The sequence below is a fragment of the Equus quagga genome, chromosome 17 (assembly GCF_021613505.1).
Source record: "Equus quagga isolate Etosha38 chromosome 17, UCLA_HA_Equagga_1.0, whole genome shotgun sequence".
Lineage (NCBI taxonomy): Eukaryota > Metazoa > Chordata > Mammalia > Perissodactyla > Equidae > Equus > Equus quagga.
Genome location: NC_060283.1, coordinates 5,302,105 through 5,317,937, shown reverse-complemented (window position 1 = coordinate 5,317,937; position 15,833 = coordinate 5,302,105). Strand labels below are relative to the sequence as shown.

The window sequence follows — 15,833 nt, the reverse complement described above, 5'->3', positions numbered from 1 at the left end:
GGCCAGAGCATGTTTGGATCCCCAGTTATTCATCAGTAAAATCTGCCTTGTCTGTCTCACGCTAATGTGAGATATGAGCAGCGAATACCAACAGTAAACCGAATACTCATGTGGCACTGACAGTGTGCCAAGGACCGTGCCAGGCACTTTCCCACATCCTCAGCTAAAATAATGTGAAAAGGTTCTTGACAGTAGGAAGCGCTGATAGGCACTGTGGGGCCCCAGTTAAAGCACAGCTCCTCCATGCCCCCCAGGAGCTCACAGGCTAACAGGGCAGGCAGACAGGACGCAAGTCAGTACAAGGATAAAATTCCTAACAAACGGGAGATAGGGAAGGGTAGGTCAGAGATGGGTTGGACCACAGGGCTGGTTTAGCACTGGAAGACCTCCTGGAGGAGGCGGGCTGCTGTAAACACTGTCTTGCAATTCTCCACCCATGACCTTTGTCCCTTGGGCTCCTGTCATCGCTGACTCACCCCTACACCCGCCTCCCCCTCACCAACTTCCTGGCAGCAGGCGAAAGTGCTGGCCAGTGGGAGTCTGGGAATCAGCACAGGGACTGGCCCAGCTCTAATCGACCTCTAGAATCCCATCTAATTCTTCCTTCCAAGGTGCGAGGGCCTGCTCGGAGACTTCTGCCTGCCCCCTGCCGTCACTCTGGGGTCTGGGTGGGCACAGGGAGGACAACGCTCTGGAGAGTGGACCACCAGAGGGGAGGAGCAGGAGCAAGCCACGTCTTCAGGGGCCTCCTCCTGCCGGGCTCTCCCCATCTACTTCCTTGAGGAGGACGGAGTGGAGGAGTGAGAGCTCGTGGGCGCGCTGCATGGAGCTGGAGGGCCTGTCGCTGCTTTATTGTCTGGGCTGGGCCTGGTCTAATCCCCTCATCTGCCTCCTGGACTAAGTGGGGCCCACACCGAGGGAGGCAGGGGCCCTGCTGCCTGGGGAGGGCAGCAGGGAGCCCTGTCACTGGGCCTGGCAATGGCTCAGGTGTGGGGTCCAGTCAGGCACTGAGCACTCTGTGGAGGGATGGTGCCCAGGCTCTGTGGGACTGACCACCTCCTCCCCAGAGGGTGTTCCCAGAGGTGTGTGGCACCCAACTCCTGAGCCCACAAAGCCCTGAGGGAGTAGGGAGCCATGGGTGAGGCAGACCCCTCCTCATTCCTGGTCCCTCCCACCCCTGAAAGCTGATAGCCGTGGGGCCCTGCCACCGCCCAGGGAGCGTGAAATAGGGTGTGCCACTGGGCGGCCACAGCGGCTCCTTCTGCCGCCGGAGCCTATTCCCTCTCCCCTCTGGCACCCTGACCTGCTCTGTGGGCACTGTCTGGGCCATCCCTGCCAGCTGCCCCCGGCGCTGCCTGGCTCAGACCCTGCTAGCTTCTCCCACCCAGCCTGAAAAATGTCTCCCTTGGGCTTCAGATGCCCCCAGCCCCAAGAAGGAGAATCAGGGTGGTGAGCTCAGTGCAGGTACCCTAGGACTGGCTTTCTGGCCTGGAGTTGAGGGGACTCTCCACAGGCAGCACTGCACTCCTCTCCTAGTCAGACAGCAGTGGCTCAAGCCCCTAGGCTTGAAGGAGTTGTCACCAGGGGTTTTGGAACCATCCCTGTCCAATTGGCATCCTTCCCTGACTTGGCATCTGGATCCCTACGGTGTGCTGGCAACTAGACCAGACCTTGGCCTGCCCATCCTGGGTTTTTTTCCTTCTTTACTCCCCCAACCCTGTCTGCCCCCTATCACCTTCCTTCCTGGAACCCCTCAGGCAGCCTCCTGGCCTGTCCCCAAAACTGCTGTTCTGGAGCCTGTCACAGTTCCAACTTGTGGCTGAAGGGCCAGGCCTGAGGTCTGAGTTGGGGGGCTAACCTCTCTCTCCAGGGGATTTCCTGAGACTTAGGTGTAGGTTGCTGTGTCAGCCCTGACCCCTAGAGGCAGATGATGGGACTAGCAGGAGTGACCTTTGCACCTTGGCCTGGGAACACTCAAGGCCCTTGCTTCATGGCCAAGGCCAAAGTTGGGGGAACCCAAGAGAAAAGGAGTGAAAAGAACTGAAACAGAAGCCCAGCACCTTCTACGGAGGTGGGCTGAGGCCCACCACAGACTGCTCCAAGGGGAAGGGAGATTAGGCCTGGTTTAGCTCAGACAATGGCAGGATGTGGTGGGGGGTGTCATTTCTCAGCACTGCACATGAGCCCTAAAAGCCCCTTCCCCTCCCCCAGCTCACAACAGGGCTTGTGGGGAGAGCCAGCTAGAGCTAGGAAGGTAGGGGCAGGTGGAGGGAGGGAAGCAGCTGCAGGGGCCCAGTGGGCTGTGAGGTGTAGCCCCAGCACCCGCCTTCCTCCGGCCCTCAGGCCCTGCCACCCACCCTGAGCTGGAGATTCTGGGCAGCCAGACTTACACTCCCAGCCCCCACATACTCACACACCCTGGGCCCCATTCCCCACCCTGTGGGCCAAAATTCTTTCAGGCAGCTCCTCCTCGTCCCTCACGACCCTCCCACACATCCCACTTCTCCCTGCCCCAGGTTCTGTAGCCTAGTGGGCTTGATGGAAGGCAAAGGTTTCCCTGGGTCTGAATTTTTCTGCCACTGGATGTCTCTTCTGCCCTGTCCCAACCACCCCCTCCAAACCTCCTCCTGTCACCTCCCCTTTCACCTAGGCTGCCTTGACTCTAGAGAAGTTCCCAGGAAATTAAAAAAGGGGTCCTTCTGACCATTCTTCACCTTGGCCACCAGGTGTCAGACTTTGTCCAGCTGGTAGGAAGGTCCTAGTTTCCACTCCATCAGCCAGACCTTGGAGATCAGGGTAAGCTGGGGAGGGGCCTAGGGGTGACCTCTGAACTAGGGAGGCTGAGGGACCCTGAAAGTTGAGACGAGGGAAGGACTGGAACTCTGGTTCTAAAGCTCACAGTTACTCCCTCACTGTCCCCACCCACCCCTACCCCACTGACAAGGGCTTTGTCCACTGCTGGGAAATTGGGGAACCAGGCTGAGTCAGGGAGCTCAAGAATTGAAGGGACAAAGGCAGGGAAAGTTGTGGCTCCAGAGAAGAAGGGGGAGCTAAGGGGGAGCCACCTATCAGAGCATTCAGCCAGGCCCAGATCACTGGCTCTTGCCCTCTAGGTTAAGGGGAACAAGGGCCTCCTTTGGCCCGCCCCTATTTGGGGTGACAGTGGCAAGCGGGTGAATGTGTGTGTGTGTGAGTGTGAGATGAGTGCTTGAATGAGCCTCCTCACATACAGAGGGAGCCCTAAGTCAGTCTTGGAAAAAGCAGGAAGCAGGCAAGGCGTGACTACCTTTTGCCACCCCGCATCAGAGCCTCTTCTGTTCTCACTCTTACCCTCCTAGGAGTTGCATCTCCCAAGGGACAGTTCTCCATCTTGTGTGCATCCTCTAAAACACAGGGGTGTTTCCAGGGCCCAGGATGCCGATGAGATTTCTAATCCACTCCGTGCTATCTCGAAATGACAGAGAGGAGGGCTTTCTCTCCCTCCCTCCCACTGTCCCTAGGCTCCCTGGGAACAGAAGGACTTCTAGAGATAACTGCCTCCCCCATGACACTGCAGGGCACAGGTATGCCAGGGTCTTAGGTTGACTTCTGCATACCTGGGCCCCTGACTATAAGGCCATACTTAAGAGGTGGAACCTAAGAGCACCTATGAAAACTCACCGCCTCTCCTGAAGCAGCTGTGGATGGAGAACCAATGACAAACTCATTCACTGGAAAGCCTGATGAGCTGTCATTTACCAGGCACTGCCTGCTCTGTAGTCCACAGTGCCAAATCCGGAGAGGGCCTCACACCCCTGACACCATCAGTAGGGAGCTATTTGGGGGAGGGTTCAGGAAGTCAAACTGAGGCGCCCTTTCTGCCTGGGCTGTCTGCGTCCACCCTGCCTTGCTCCTTAGGATGCACCTCTGCATCCTCACGGGGAGTGAACTCCAGCACTCCCCGCCTTTTCCCGCTCACTCCCTCACCCTGCATGGCTCACAGCCTCTCCACAGTACAGTTTCTAGCCCTCTAGAAACTCTTGCCCCTTGCTTCTCTGCCATTCCTCCCTTGTCAGTCCTCAGCCTTGGGAAAGGCCCTCTCTACACTCTGTCCCCACCTCTGGCGATCTCTGGCTTGCTGGAGAATGTCACAATCCATATTGAATGGGCCCACGACACAGATGTGTGTGCTTGTGTCACCTGGTTCCACATGGCTGCCCAGCAATGCTTTTGATTCTCCTCTGTCTGTCCGATTCCACGCTTCAGGCCTCTCACTTCTCCAGCCGCCACCCCTCACACAGCAATGACATGTTTAGATCTCTTCTGTTGAAACACAGCGACAGCAAACCAACCAACCAAAAAAACACCTCCTATGATCCTGCTACCTCTACATGCTCCCTCTGCCACCAAACTCCTGAGGGAGTATATTTACCCCTTCTACCTCCTTCTCACTGTTTCCTTCTTGAGTCTCACAATTTGGTGTCTGCTTCTCAACTGCTCCTGGAAAGGTCACCTGTGACTTCTTGATTACCAAAGGCAGTGGATTTTCCCTGTATTCTTCTCTCAGTTCTTCTGGGGCATCTGACAGTGTTGATCAACTACCTGTTTAAAACTCTCTTCTCTTGACTTCTAATACACTATTGTCTTGACGCTTTTTCAATCAGATTAAATCAAATTATCGAGAACTTTAGTCTGCGCCCAGCATTGTGCTAAAATGCTGTAGAGATGCAAAGATGAATAAATTGTGGAGCCTGCCCTCAAGATGCTACCTGCTTAAAAGGAAGAAAAACACACTCAACTAACCCTTGTCCTGCCCAGCCTCCAAGAACAGTGTCAAATCCCACCTCTCCTGGTTATGTGAAGGCACCTACTGTGTGCCAGGCATTGGAAATATTATAGCCGTGACTTTAGACACCATTGCCTCCCGGTAGGGCTCACAAACTAGAAGGGCCCTCCATCACTCCTTCCTTGACTTCCATGGTATTTTGCTTGGGTCTTTCTGCACTTAATCAAATTCTGCCCTGGCTTCTAGCATTTGCGGGGAGGGCAGCTCCTACTCCCTTTTCCAGATTGCTTTATTCAACATGCTAATTGAACACCTTCTCTGGGAGTGACCCTCAGCTGGGTGCTAGGATAAAGAGATGGGGAAGACTTGGAATCTGCCCCCAAGAAGCTCACGGTACAGTAGTGTGGGGCATACCTTCCTTCTCCCTGTATTCCGTATTGCCCTTTGCTTGGTGCCTTACACCTTACAGGCTGCTACTCATTTTGCCCTGCATGGGGACAGGCCAGATGCCCTCTCCTTTCTGACTTGTAGGGCAGGAGGCAGGGCCTGAAGGTGCCCCTGGCCATGCCAGGGCAGATGTCTCTGCCTGGACCCCTAAGGGCAGACATGTTTCCTCCAACTTGGGCCAGGTGACTCAGGGACATTCAGCAGAGAGTGGCTCGCCCTACCCACAAGCCAGTCCAATAGCTCCCGCAGCTATACTCTGACCGCTGCCTTTTCCACAGCTCACACAACTGTCGGAACTTCCCTGTGCATGTTGCACATGTGTGCTTCTATCCTGCTTATTTCAGGTAAGCTGGTCTTCTCTTCCAGGATAGAACCACAGGCTCTGCAAGGCCGGGAGCCAAGCCAGGTCTTGGACTTCTTTTGGCTTTCCTACACCAGTTAGCAGTGATGGGCAGGTAATTAGGTCTTTAAAACATTTGTCAACTGATTGACATCACCATCATTTGTTACTTCCTTCGCTTAGGGCACTGTCTCCAGGAGGCCCTTGTAAAATACCCATGTATTACCTGGGAGCAATTAGCCCATTAATTTACCCAGTGGCTCTTCACTAGAGACTCATGACGTGCTGATTGATATGTCCCGAATAATCTGTAATTACCAATTGCTGCTGCTGCAGCCAAGCATCTTACCTTTATTATTTCTCTTATCCTTTCCAGCAATCTTATAATGGTATTTAATTATCCCTACTTTACAGATGGGAAAACTGGAGAATAGAGAGCTTTAAGTAATTTATCCAAGGTCACTCAGCTACTAGGGTATGAACCTGGGATTTCAATTTAGGTCATCCCTTGAATAGCATCTTTCCCATTCACTTGTAGTCCAACAGGAGGTTTTCTCTTGCCCCCTAATCTGCCGCCTTACTTGCAGAGAAAGGAGTAAAGTCACAGTGGAGACTTGTGACTTGGCCGCAGTCTAGCGTCCTCCCTAGGAGATGAAGGGTATTGTGAAGGCTAGGGTCACTCCTGGGGGGCGCCAGTGGGCCACCACAGGTGGGGGTCCTGGGGAAGCTGAGGGTTGAATGCGCGGAGCTGACTGCTTGGAGAGCGCACTGGAGGGGCAGATAGAAAACTTTGTAGGGAGACAGACCTATAAGACCATTAAAGCAATCCAGAGAGGTGAGGCCGACTGAGCAAAGAAACAGACAAGATACTGGGGAGGACTAAAGGAACCTGGTGTTGGTGGACGGAGCAGGAGAGAAGCCTGCTGTATGTACATCCACCCGGTGGAGGGAGGGAGAGAGCCTCTTGCCCAAGCTCTCTGCCCCTCCTGAGCCCCCGGGCCTTCCAGGCTCTCCACCAGAGGTGGTGGTTCACCTCCGTCACCAGGACGGTGAAGGGCCAGGAGAACAAGTGACGAGAGTCAGGAAGAGGGGCAAGGCCAAGCAAAGAGACGCAGCTCTGGGGCAAGCATTTTATTTGTTAATACAAGAATAGAAATTCTGCAATAAATATCATCTAATAAATAACATCTCCAAATAAATAAATATTAATACAACAAACTTAGAGTCATGAGTGGGTGGGGCTTGGAGGGCAGGGCCTGGGGGAGCTGCCCCCTGCACCCCAAATGCTACTGCAATGTAAACTTTCAGGAAATCCTGTGGCTGTGGCTATGGTTGCCCTCCCCAGCCTGGGCAACCCACAGATACCCTGGGAAGGGGGCAAAGGGGGCACTGTGATGCCGGCAAGAAAATGCAAGGCAAGGTCCTTTTGGTTGCCACCCTGTGCCACGGATTGCCTTGGTGACCCCTGGGTCCAGTCTGCCCCTGCCCCTCTGCTTTGAGTATTACCTCCAATGCAGACCCCCACCTCTTCCATTTGCAATCCCATCTCCTCCTGTTTGGACTTGCCACCGTGTTTGTTTCCTGAATTGACGTATTGAGTTATTTGGGGGTAGGAGAGCAACACCCATCTAAGGAGAGTGGGGCAGCCAAAGGGCTTCACCCCAGAAAGGCACGTGCTATGGTGGCCCCCTCCCTTCCCTACAGGCATGCTTCCTAGACGTGCCACTCGAGGGGCTAGGTGGGCACTGGCAAGTGGTAGGCAGGAAGCAGGAAGCTGTAAGAGCCTTGGCGCCAACTTGAACCACTTCAGGCTCCCTTGAGCATTACTTCCTGTGGAAATGGGATGGGGCCTATTGCACCTCTTCCCCAGACCTGTAGGACTTTGGGAAGCGGGGAAGGGACAGGCCTTATTGCATCACACCCTCCTCCAAGTCTGGGGAGGGCCAGAGGCTCATGGCTTCTGTCTCCTGGCTCAACGAGTGTTGGCACACAGGTTTCTCCCTCCCAGAGTGGGAGTAGGGTTTGAAGGAGGAGGGGAAAGAGAAGGTGGTAAAGGTCAGAGATCAGAAGCCATGGGCCTCCAGGCGCAGGGTGACTGCAGCTGCTGGAGGCTGCATCTTCTTCTTGAGCCGGTTGAAGTCCTTGGCTGAGCGCCACAGCCAGGTCTGCAGCTCCTTCAGCAGCCAGAAGTCATCCATCTTCTGGAGGAAGTCGCTGTGGGCAGGGTCAGGAGACCAGGTGGGCTCAGTCCCAGGCAGAGGCTGGGGCAGTGGGTAGCCCAGAGCTGCCATGACACCCGCAATGCTGCCCAGCAGACCCTGGAGGCTGGTGCAGAAGTGTGCCAGGCTGCGGCGCAGCTCGGCTGTGGCGGCCTGGCGGTTGAGGCCACGCAGGTAGCACAGAAGGTGGCTGTAGGCCTCGTAGTTCTGGGTCAGCCGAAGTTTGTCACTGAGGTTTTGCCACACATCCAAGTTGACAGTGGCCCTGGGCAGAGTCTCTGCCCCCAGCCGAGGTGGGTTGAAGTCAGGTTCGTTGAAAGGGGGGCCCAGGTAGTTAAGCTGTGAAAAGGAGAGGGCGATGGGGACGGAGGAGGGCGAAGCAGCCAGCTCACTGCCAGCACATACCTGCCCCCAAGCTTCTATTTCCTATGTCACCTGACACTGGCTCCATCTCCATGCTAGGCCTCTCTGTTCACAGGCCTCCCCTAAGTTTCTCCAGGGATGTCATCTGCATGGAGGTGACAGTTGCAGCAGTGAGGTGATGAGCTCTCCTATGGAGAGGTGTAGAGAGAGAAGAACACTCGGGAGATACTCAGGAAGGATGCGCTGATTGGCTGTGTGTGCAAGCCTTAGGAGAGTGCCCACCAGGGACCGGGCAGAGAGGAAGAGGAGCCACGAGGACCAGGAGGCTGGGCTGCAGAGGTAGAAGGTGGACGAGAAGAGTGCAGAGTCAAGAAGAGGAGTTCAAGAAGGCAGCAGTGCTCAACAGAGTGGCTGTAAAAGAGAGAGCAGGGAGAATGAGCCTGAGAAAGTGCTGTAGGGTTTGGGAAGAAGAGGTGCCTGACGACCTTGGAGAGAACCGATTCAGTGGCCTGGAAGCCAGATTGCAGGGGGTTAAGGAGTGAGTGGGTGGAGAGGAAGTGGAGGCAGAGGGTGTAGACCACTCCTTCGAGAAATTTGGCAGGGAAAGCCAGGAGAGAAAAAGGATCGGGAGCTAGAGGGGGTAGCAGAGTCAAGCAAAGGTTTTCTGGATGGGGAAACCAGAGAGGGAAAAGTGGGTGGAAGGCAGAGGGCCCGTGGGCATCAGGGCTCCGTTTGCCTCTTGAAGCTGAAAGGTGGGGGACAGAAGGTACTCCCTAACTCCCCAAGGAAGGGCTCGTAGGAGCAGGGCTGTAGAAGGAAGAAACTGAGGCAGTCTCATGAGTAGGGCAGGAGGAAGGGTATGGAAGACAGTCTAGAGAAGACGACAGAGCCTTGCCAACCCTCCGGGGAGAGGCCTGGGGCCCAGGGAAAGGGCTGAGGGAGAGTTTCAGGCGGGAGAGAAAGGGAGACGATAGGGGCGAGGCCTGGGATAGGCAAGGGCCCGGGGGGCGGTTCACACGCTGACAAGCACAGAGACAAACTAATTTCCTCGGTGTATCCTGGGGCTGGAGCCAGCTCCCCCGCCACCCTCCTCCCCTCTCTCTCCCTGGCTCCAGAGTAGGGCCTGGGATGTGGAAGAGGAACACGGGAAGAGGGGGCCGGTTCCCCATGGTCCTCAACAACTCTGACCCTCCTTCCTTCTCTTGGGCTCTCTGAACACCTCTGGACTGCCCCCAAATCCTTACGGCCCAACTTCCATCCACACCCTGAACTCCCTGCCACTACTGGCCTGGGTTCCCTGCAGCCACCTTCCCCCAAGTCCCCCCTAGGAGGCCCAGCTAGGATGGGAGAGGCAGACAGAAGGGAGGCCCAAGGGTCCAGAGCAGCAGGGCCCCAGGTCTGGGGCAGAGGCGAGCTGGAACACAGGCATGGGAGGTGGGGCCCCTCCATCCCCACCCAGCCCCGCCCGTGCGAGAGACACCACAACACGGTGTAAACAGAGGAGATTTCCCCGGCCCCCAGGGGGAGGCGGGTGGCTGGGCTGGCAGCCAGTGGGGCAGTGGGCCAAGGCGGGTGCGAGGCCTGCCCACATGCCTAGTCCTGGGGCCAGGGATGGGGAGGAGGGGGCACCTAAGAGGGAAGGGCAGGAGATAGGCCAGACACGACACGGAGCCTGCGTGGGGCAGAAGGGCCCCTCCTCATCACCCCATCATTCGCCAAGATCCCTCTACCATTCTGTCTCTCTTCCCCCAACTCCTCTTCTCATCCTTTACCCAACTCCCAGACTCCTAAGCTGCCCTGGATACTCACGTAGGTCCCAGCCAAGCTGCGGAGTTGGTGCTCCAGGTAGCGGGTGAGGTCATAGGTTTTCTGGATGGAGGGGCCAGGCCCTGGGTCCCCAGTGCGATTGAGGGCTGGCACTGCAGGGAGGTGCCAGAGTACGGTGCACAGGCAAGCTAGCATCCCCCACGAGTCCCCTGTGGACAGGATGGGCAAGAAGCATGAGGGCGGGCCCCATCGAGGAAGCAGCTGGCAGCCCCTCAGGTGTCTGTCCCCACCTTGGGCTGGGAGGGGGGGTGAGGGTGGGACGCCAGATGGGAGGCAGGGGGGATGGAGGAGGGAAGCATTCCTGGCCCGAGAAAGTGTGTATGTGTGTGTGTGTGTGTGTGTGGAGGCATGTATGTGTTTGAGGACGAAGACTTGGCCTGTGTGCGTGTGTGTTTACCAGTAGACACTGGAGAGTATATTTGTGTGTCAGCTAAGAAAGAGTCACTGTATGTGTGCCAACACGTATGTGTGTGTGCACCGATGGACGGGGCCAGGCCTAGGGACTGCAAATCAGTGTTCCCAGGGTCCAGTTGTACCTCAGCCTCCTCTCCCAGCTTCCCAGGCCCACTGCAGCTGTGGGCGGGTGGGGGTGAGGGGTAGGAAACAGCACATGTCGGAGCTGCCAGCTGAGAGCAGTCAGCCCTGGAAGGGGCACAAGAGACAGGCTGCCCGAGAATGCATCTGAGTCGAGCCATAGGAGGCAAGATGTAGGGTTAGACCACTGAGGTCAGGCTGAGGGACACAGGGCTGGCTCGTGTAGTCAGTGATGGGATATGATTCCTGGGTGCGGAAAGTGGAGGATAGGGTTAGACTGAAGGAGATTTAGCATTCACTCCAGGGACTGGCTGCAGTATGGAGATTTGCCCCATTCTTATCTAGCGTGTTAGATGGGGAAAGTTTGACCTGAAGGAGGCCTTCTGATCAGCCTGCAATGAAGAGAGAGAGAGAGAATTTGATGAGTTGGGCTTGTCAGCTGATGGTGCTGGAGAGTTTGGGTATCCCAGGATGCCAGAGGCCAGGGGTCAGGGCTGTGAGGACATAGGCACTTGGGAAAATATGATTTTCCAGGCTTTTAGGTGAGGTCCAAGGTCAAGAGCATTAGGCTAGGATTCAGTGGGCATTGGAACTGGGTACAGGCAGGCAGGGTTAGGACAGGGTAAGGTTGTACTTGGCATTGAGCTAGGTTAGGTTTAAGGGCTGGGTTACTTGTAAAGTTTCAGGTTAGTTTATTGGGATTTGGCTGACTGAGTGTGGTTGAGGTTTGAGTCCAGCTGGGGATGTGGTTAGGCTTGGGCAGGCAGAAGGCTGGCTGGGACTAAGGTTTGTGAATCTGTTGATTTAGATGTCAGATGGGGCGATGCACGGCGTGTCACTAGGAGTAGGGCTAGTGTGGGTTTTAAGCTTGGATAGGTCTGAGATCATGAGTGGTTTCTTTCTTCTAGGTTATATTTTATACTTTCAAATGTTCTATAATGACATATTGCTTTCATGGTTAGAAATAAGTTGGACTGTACTCAGAGTTGGGATAGGTTTGGAGTTCAGAAACAAGACAAAAAAAAAGAAAAAGAGAAAGAACAGAGTGTAGGTGTCAGGTGGTGACTTCTGCTGTGGCCCAACTGGTCAGTCCTGACTCTTTCATTTTTTTTTTTTTTTTGGAGGAATATTAGCCCTGAGCTAACTACGGCCAATCCTCCTCTTTTTGCTGAGGAAGACTGGCCCTGAGCTAACATCCATGCCCATCTTCCTCTACTTTATACGTGGGACGCCTACCACAGCATGGCTTGCCAAGCGGTGACATGTCCGCACCCGGGATCCGAGCCGGCGAACCCCGGGCCGTGGAAGCAGAATGTGCAAACTTAACCGCTGTACCACTGGGCTGGCCCCAGTCCTGATGCTTTCAGATGCTTGACTGGCTGGCTTTACTGATGGAGCTTGGGAGAAGGGGTGCCACTAGTCTCAGGGACCCTGCCCCCATGATTTAGGGCTCTTGGCTTGAGGGTGTGAGTTTGTGCATGTGTGCCCTGCAAGCATGTGTGTTTTAGGACAGAGAGCAGAGTCAGGCACATAAGTGCTCCCTGGGGAGACAGGCTCCCCTTTTCCTCGTCCTCATCTGCAGCCTGTGGCTTCCCTCCTAAAGGCTCGGTCCTCATTCTTCCTTTCCATCCCTAGCTCTTGCTGACTCTCTGAATTCTTTCTATTCACAGTGGTTCTTCACATCCCAAAACAACTCCAAGCCATTCTCCTCTGCAGGAAGCCTTGGGCTGCCCTCAGCCTGGCTATCTGGCTGAGTCGCCTCCAGGTTCCTGTGGGTACAATTTGGGGTTCGTTTCAGAGTTTGGAGACCTGCTGAGGTGGGCAATGCCCCTTCCAGCCTTGAGGCAGCTTTCAGGACTGAGTCTGGCCTCGCTCACAGTTAGTGGCAATGCTGGGGGGTCCCAGCTGAAGCCCTGCTTTGGGCAGCCCTGCTGGCCAGAGTTCTGGGACTGGGCTCTGCCTGTCCCATGGTGGCGTTGGTCAGGAACCCAGCTCCTGGCTTGCTTCTCCCCCTCCCCTTCTGGGCCCTGTGGGAGATCCCTGGGGAGGACTGGCTCCCTACACAGGGACAGCAGGGGGAGAAACCTTTGGATAAACAAGAGCTAAATCATCTGGGCAGAAAAACGGCTCATGAAATTAACCAGACGAGGCCGGTGTTTCCAGGAATATTTCAGTTCTGAGGTAACTGTCACTGCAGGCTGGGGAGGGGGGCAGGGGAGAGAGCAGAAGGATCCGACCGACCCACCCGTGGAGAGAACCAGAGAGAGGGAAGAAGTCTCAGAAATCCAGAGGGAGAAGAGGCTAGGAGAGGAGACAGGGGACAGGGCTCTACCCTCCATTACGACAGCTTTCATTCTGGGCAAGCTGTCCCCATATCTCAGGCAGCAAAGCTGAAAGCCGCGTGGGGCAGAGGACACCTGTGCTTTAGTTGTAAGCACTGGAACTTGGCGCAGCCCGCAGCTTGCCTGCGTCCCTAGGAGGGAGAGTGCGGTGGGCACCCTGGAGCCCTCATCTATCCTCCTCTCCAGGCTCCTGGTGTGCAGGTAGACTCGGTCACTGGGGGCTGTGTCCTGGGCCCCCTCCCCCAGTCCTGGCCCCCTGCCCGGCCCCCCGCCCCAGCTCTGCCTCTGGCTGCTGCCCACTGATTGTTTACATCCCGTCTTCCCCGGTGTTTATAAATCCGGCTGAGCACGTGAGGAGCTAATGAGTGCAGCTCACGTTTCCTGCTGCACCCCCCCCCCCCCCCCCATCCTGGCCCCCGCCCTGCGGGCCAGCCTCTAATTCCATCCAGATCCCTGGGCCCTGGGAACCGAGGCCCCCCCTCATGAACACACACACACATACTCAGCCCACGCAAGCGCATGGCCACCCTGACACGGCTGCACAGGCAGGCATACGCTCGGACGCAAGCCTTTAGCCAGCTGCCCCTCAGCCTGGGGCTTGTATCCCCCAAGCTGACCTCACTCAGTGAGGCGGGGGCGGGGGGCTCAGCAGTGCAGATGTGCCAAGGTGGTCAGAGTGGGCAGGACAAGTCAGCCAGGAGACTCTGCACCTGGGATTGGTGGCTAAGAGCTATCAGCCAAAAACGTGGGAGCCATGGAGGCATCACAGAGCTCCAGAGGCTTTGGGCTAAATGTGGGAGCCAGAAGGAAAGGCCCTGCTCTCAGGCCAAACCAGGCCCAGCATCCTGGGGACTCTGGAGGGTCTGCTGAGGGGAATTGGGGGAATGAAGCGGTTTGGGGGGTGGTGTGTCCACTGTGGTGTGAGACCCAGGCATTGAGACTGTAGGAAATGGCCCTTGGGGGTGCCACCCGACTGCCTTCCTAGGGAAAAGCCCACAGAACAGCCTGTCCTGCCTCGTCCTCCGGGCTGGCTGCCTTCCCCTCTCTTCCTCCTCTCCCTTCCGTCCTCTCCTTGGTTCCCTATCTCCCAGGCGGCTGAGAAGTGGCTTAATGAGAGGGTGCCCATGTGCCCAAAAGTTAGGAGACCTAGTTTTGCCACCAGCCCGTCAGGTCCCTGGGCTTGCCTGAGGGAGTTGCACTGTGCACACTGAAGTTCCTCTCAGCCAAACCATGGGGGCTCCATCTCTGCTGTCCTCTTCAGCAGCCCCTCCCTGCCCTTCTTCTCCGGTCTACGTGACAGAAGAAGAAACTGAGGCCCAGAGAAAGAAGCAGACGGCGGGCCAGCGGCCCTGCCTTGTGAAGTCAATAGGGACACAAGGAGGCGGGCTTTGGTTGGAGTGAGAGTGTTCCAGGTCATGCCGCAGGAGAACGCTGAGTGTGCTCAGGGAGAGGAGGTGAAGCCTGGGGACGCTGGGCAGCCAGCTGAAAGCCAGGCGGTGGGGGGGTGGACCAGGTAAGTGAAGAAAATACTTGGGCAAGTGTGTGGGTGAGTTTGAAAGGGTGTTGTTATCCAGAGGTGTGGGAGGGGCTCGGGGAGCTGGGGCCAGGGTGCGAACAGGCAGGTGGGATTGTGGGGAGGAATGTGAAGTGTCACTCACAGAGGAGCTGGTGTGGAGGGGTGGTGTGCCGAGGTGTGAACCGGGCAGGAGCGAACCGGGCAGGAGTGCGGGGCTCTGTGTGTGGGGGAGAGGGGCGGGCATTACACCAGTCAGGAGGACAAGCTTCTGGGGTTGCTGGGTGACAGTTGCTGCCATCTCTGCCTGGTGGCTGTTTCCTCCCTGGTCGAGTGTGTGGCTCCAGGCAGGGAGGATGTCTGAGCCAGTGGGGGGAGCGGGTCTGGTCAGCAAGGGTGTTTGAGCCAGTGGGGGGAGCGGGTCTGGTCTGGCAGAGGAATGTGTCCCTGTGTCCCGAGGGAGGGCAGTGTGTGCTTGGGAGGGGAGCGGGGTCTGTCGGGGGCACTGAAAGCAAGGAGATGTCAGCCGGCTGGGTCAGGGTCAGAGAACACCTGACAGAGGAGTGTGTCCAGTGTCCCCCACCTACAGCCTCTGTCTGAGGCTCGGACCGCGCCGGACCTCCAGCCTCTGTCCCCTCCTGGCAGCCCCCCTCCTACCCCAGGGGGCAGGGCCAGGCTGGGCGCAGAAGGAAACAGGGACGGGTCCTCTGGGATTGGGGGTGTGGGGAGGGCTTCTGGAGCGCAGTGTGGAGTTGCTGGGAAGGAAGGCGGTGAGAGGAGAGATGAGGGAACTCAGGCGAGGCCCGGGGGACTTGGGGTTCCCTCGAGCGGCCCGGCGCGGCCACTCGCCGGCCCACCCCGCAGGCGGTGACCTCTCGCTCCCGGCCCCCTCCCTTGGCGGCGGCGCCTTCCCCCTGTGTGGCCCCGGCGCCCCCGGCCCCGCCCCCGGCCCGCTCCCGCCCGGTCGCTCCCTTCCCGGCGGCGGGGGCGGGGGCGGGGGCGGGGTCCGGGGCGCCGGGCTCCGGGCTCGGCCGGGCCGCTGCCCTTTCCCGCGCGTCAACTCCCTGCCCGCCCTCCACGGGCCGCTGGCCCGAGCGCCGCTGCCGCCGCTCCCCGGCCGGTGACGGGCTTTTTCCTGCCCGGTCCGGCCGGGCTGCGCCTGCCCCCCCGGCGCCCCGCACTAATGACTCCCAGGCCACGGCGGGCCGGCCCGGGGCTCGCGGACGCCACCCGCCCCGCCGCCCGCCCCTACCTGCCGCCGGCTCCGCGGCCGCGGGCAGCATGGTGGGCTCCGGCCGCGCGGCGCGCAGCGAGGGAGCCGCAAGTCCCGCGGCCCGGCCCGGCCGGCTCTGCCCTCCGCCCTCCTCTCTCCTCTCGCCCGCCCTCCTTCCCGCCCACCCTCCCGGCGGCCGGGGAGGGAGAGCGGCGCGGCCCGAGGTGTCGGCCTCCTCTGCCTCCCGCCGGCCCGGCCTCGGGCTCCCCC

The 15,833-nt window shown here is 57.8% G+C and overlaps 2 protein-coding genes across 6 annotated transcripts in view; one reads left to right on the top strand and one right to left on the bottom strand.

Annotated features, from left to right (window-relative positions):
* LOC124228990 (uncharacterized) overlaps positions 1-15,833 on the top strand; it is a 44,675-nt gene that overhangs the window by 26,712 nt on the left and 2,130 nt on the right. The window contains exon 5 of the mRNA XM_046644101.1: positions 5,491-5,556. Coding sequence (XP_046500057.1) covers positions 5,491-5,556 — 66 coding nt within the window. The remainder of the gene's footprint in view (positions 1-5,490; positions 5,557-15,833) is intronic.
* The window catches only part of CLCF1 (cardiotrophin like cytokine factor 1), an 11,894-nt gene continuing 1,628 nt past the window's right edge, over positions 5,568-15,833 (bottom strand). The window contains exons 1-4 of one of the 5 annotated variants that reach the window (XM_046643144.1): positions 15,603-15,825; positions 14,022-14,126; positions 9,944-10,110; positions 5,568-8,110 (exon numbers count right to left, since the gene is read on the bottom strand). In XM_046643144.1, coding sequence (XP_046499100.1) covers positions 7,616-8,110; positions 9,944-10,096 — 648 coding nt within the window. In that variant the 5' untranslated portion in view covers positions 10,097-10,110; positions 14,022-14,126; positions 15,603-15,825 and the 3' untranslated portion in view covers positions 5,568-7,615. Of the gene's footprint in view, positions 8,546-9,943; positions 10,111-10,864; positions 10,888-14,021; positions 14,127-15,602; positions 15,826-15,833 lie in introns of those variants that run through there. The other 4 variants (XM_046643145.1, XM_046643141.1, XM_046643142.1 and 1 more) reach the window with 4 other exon arrangements.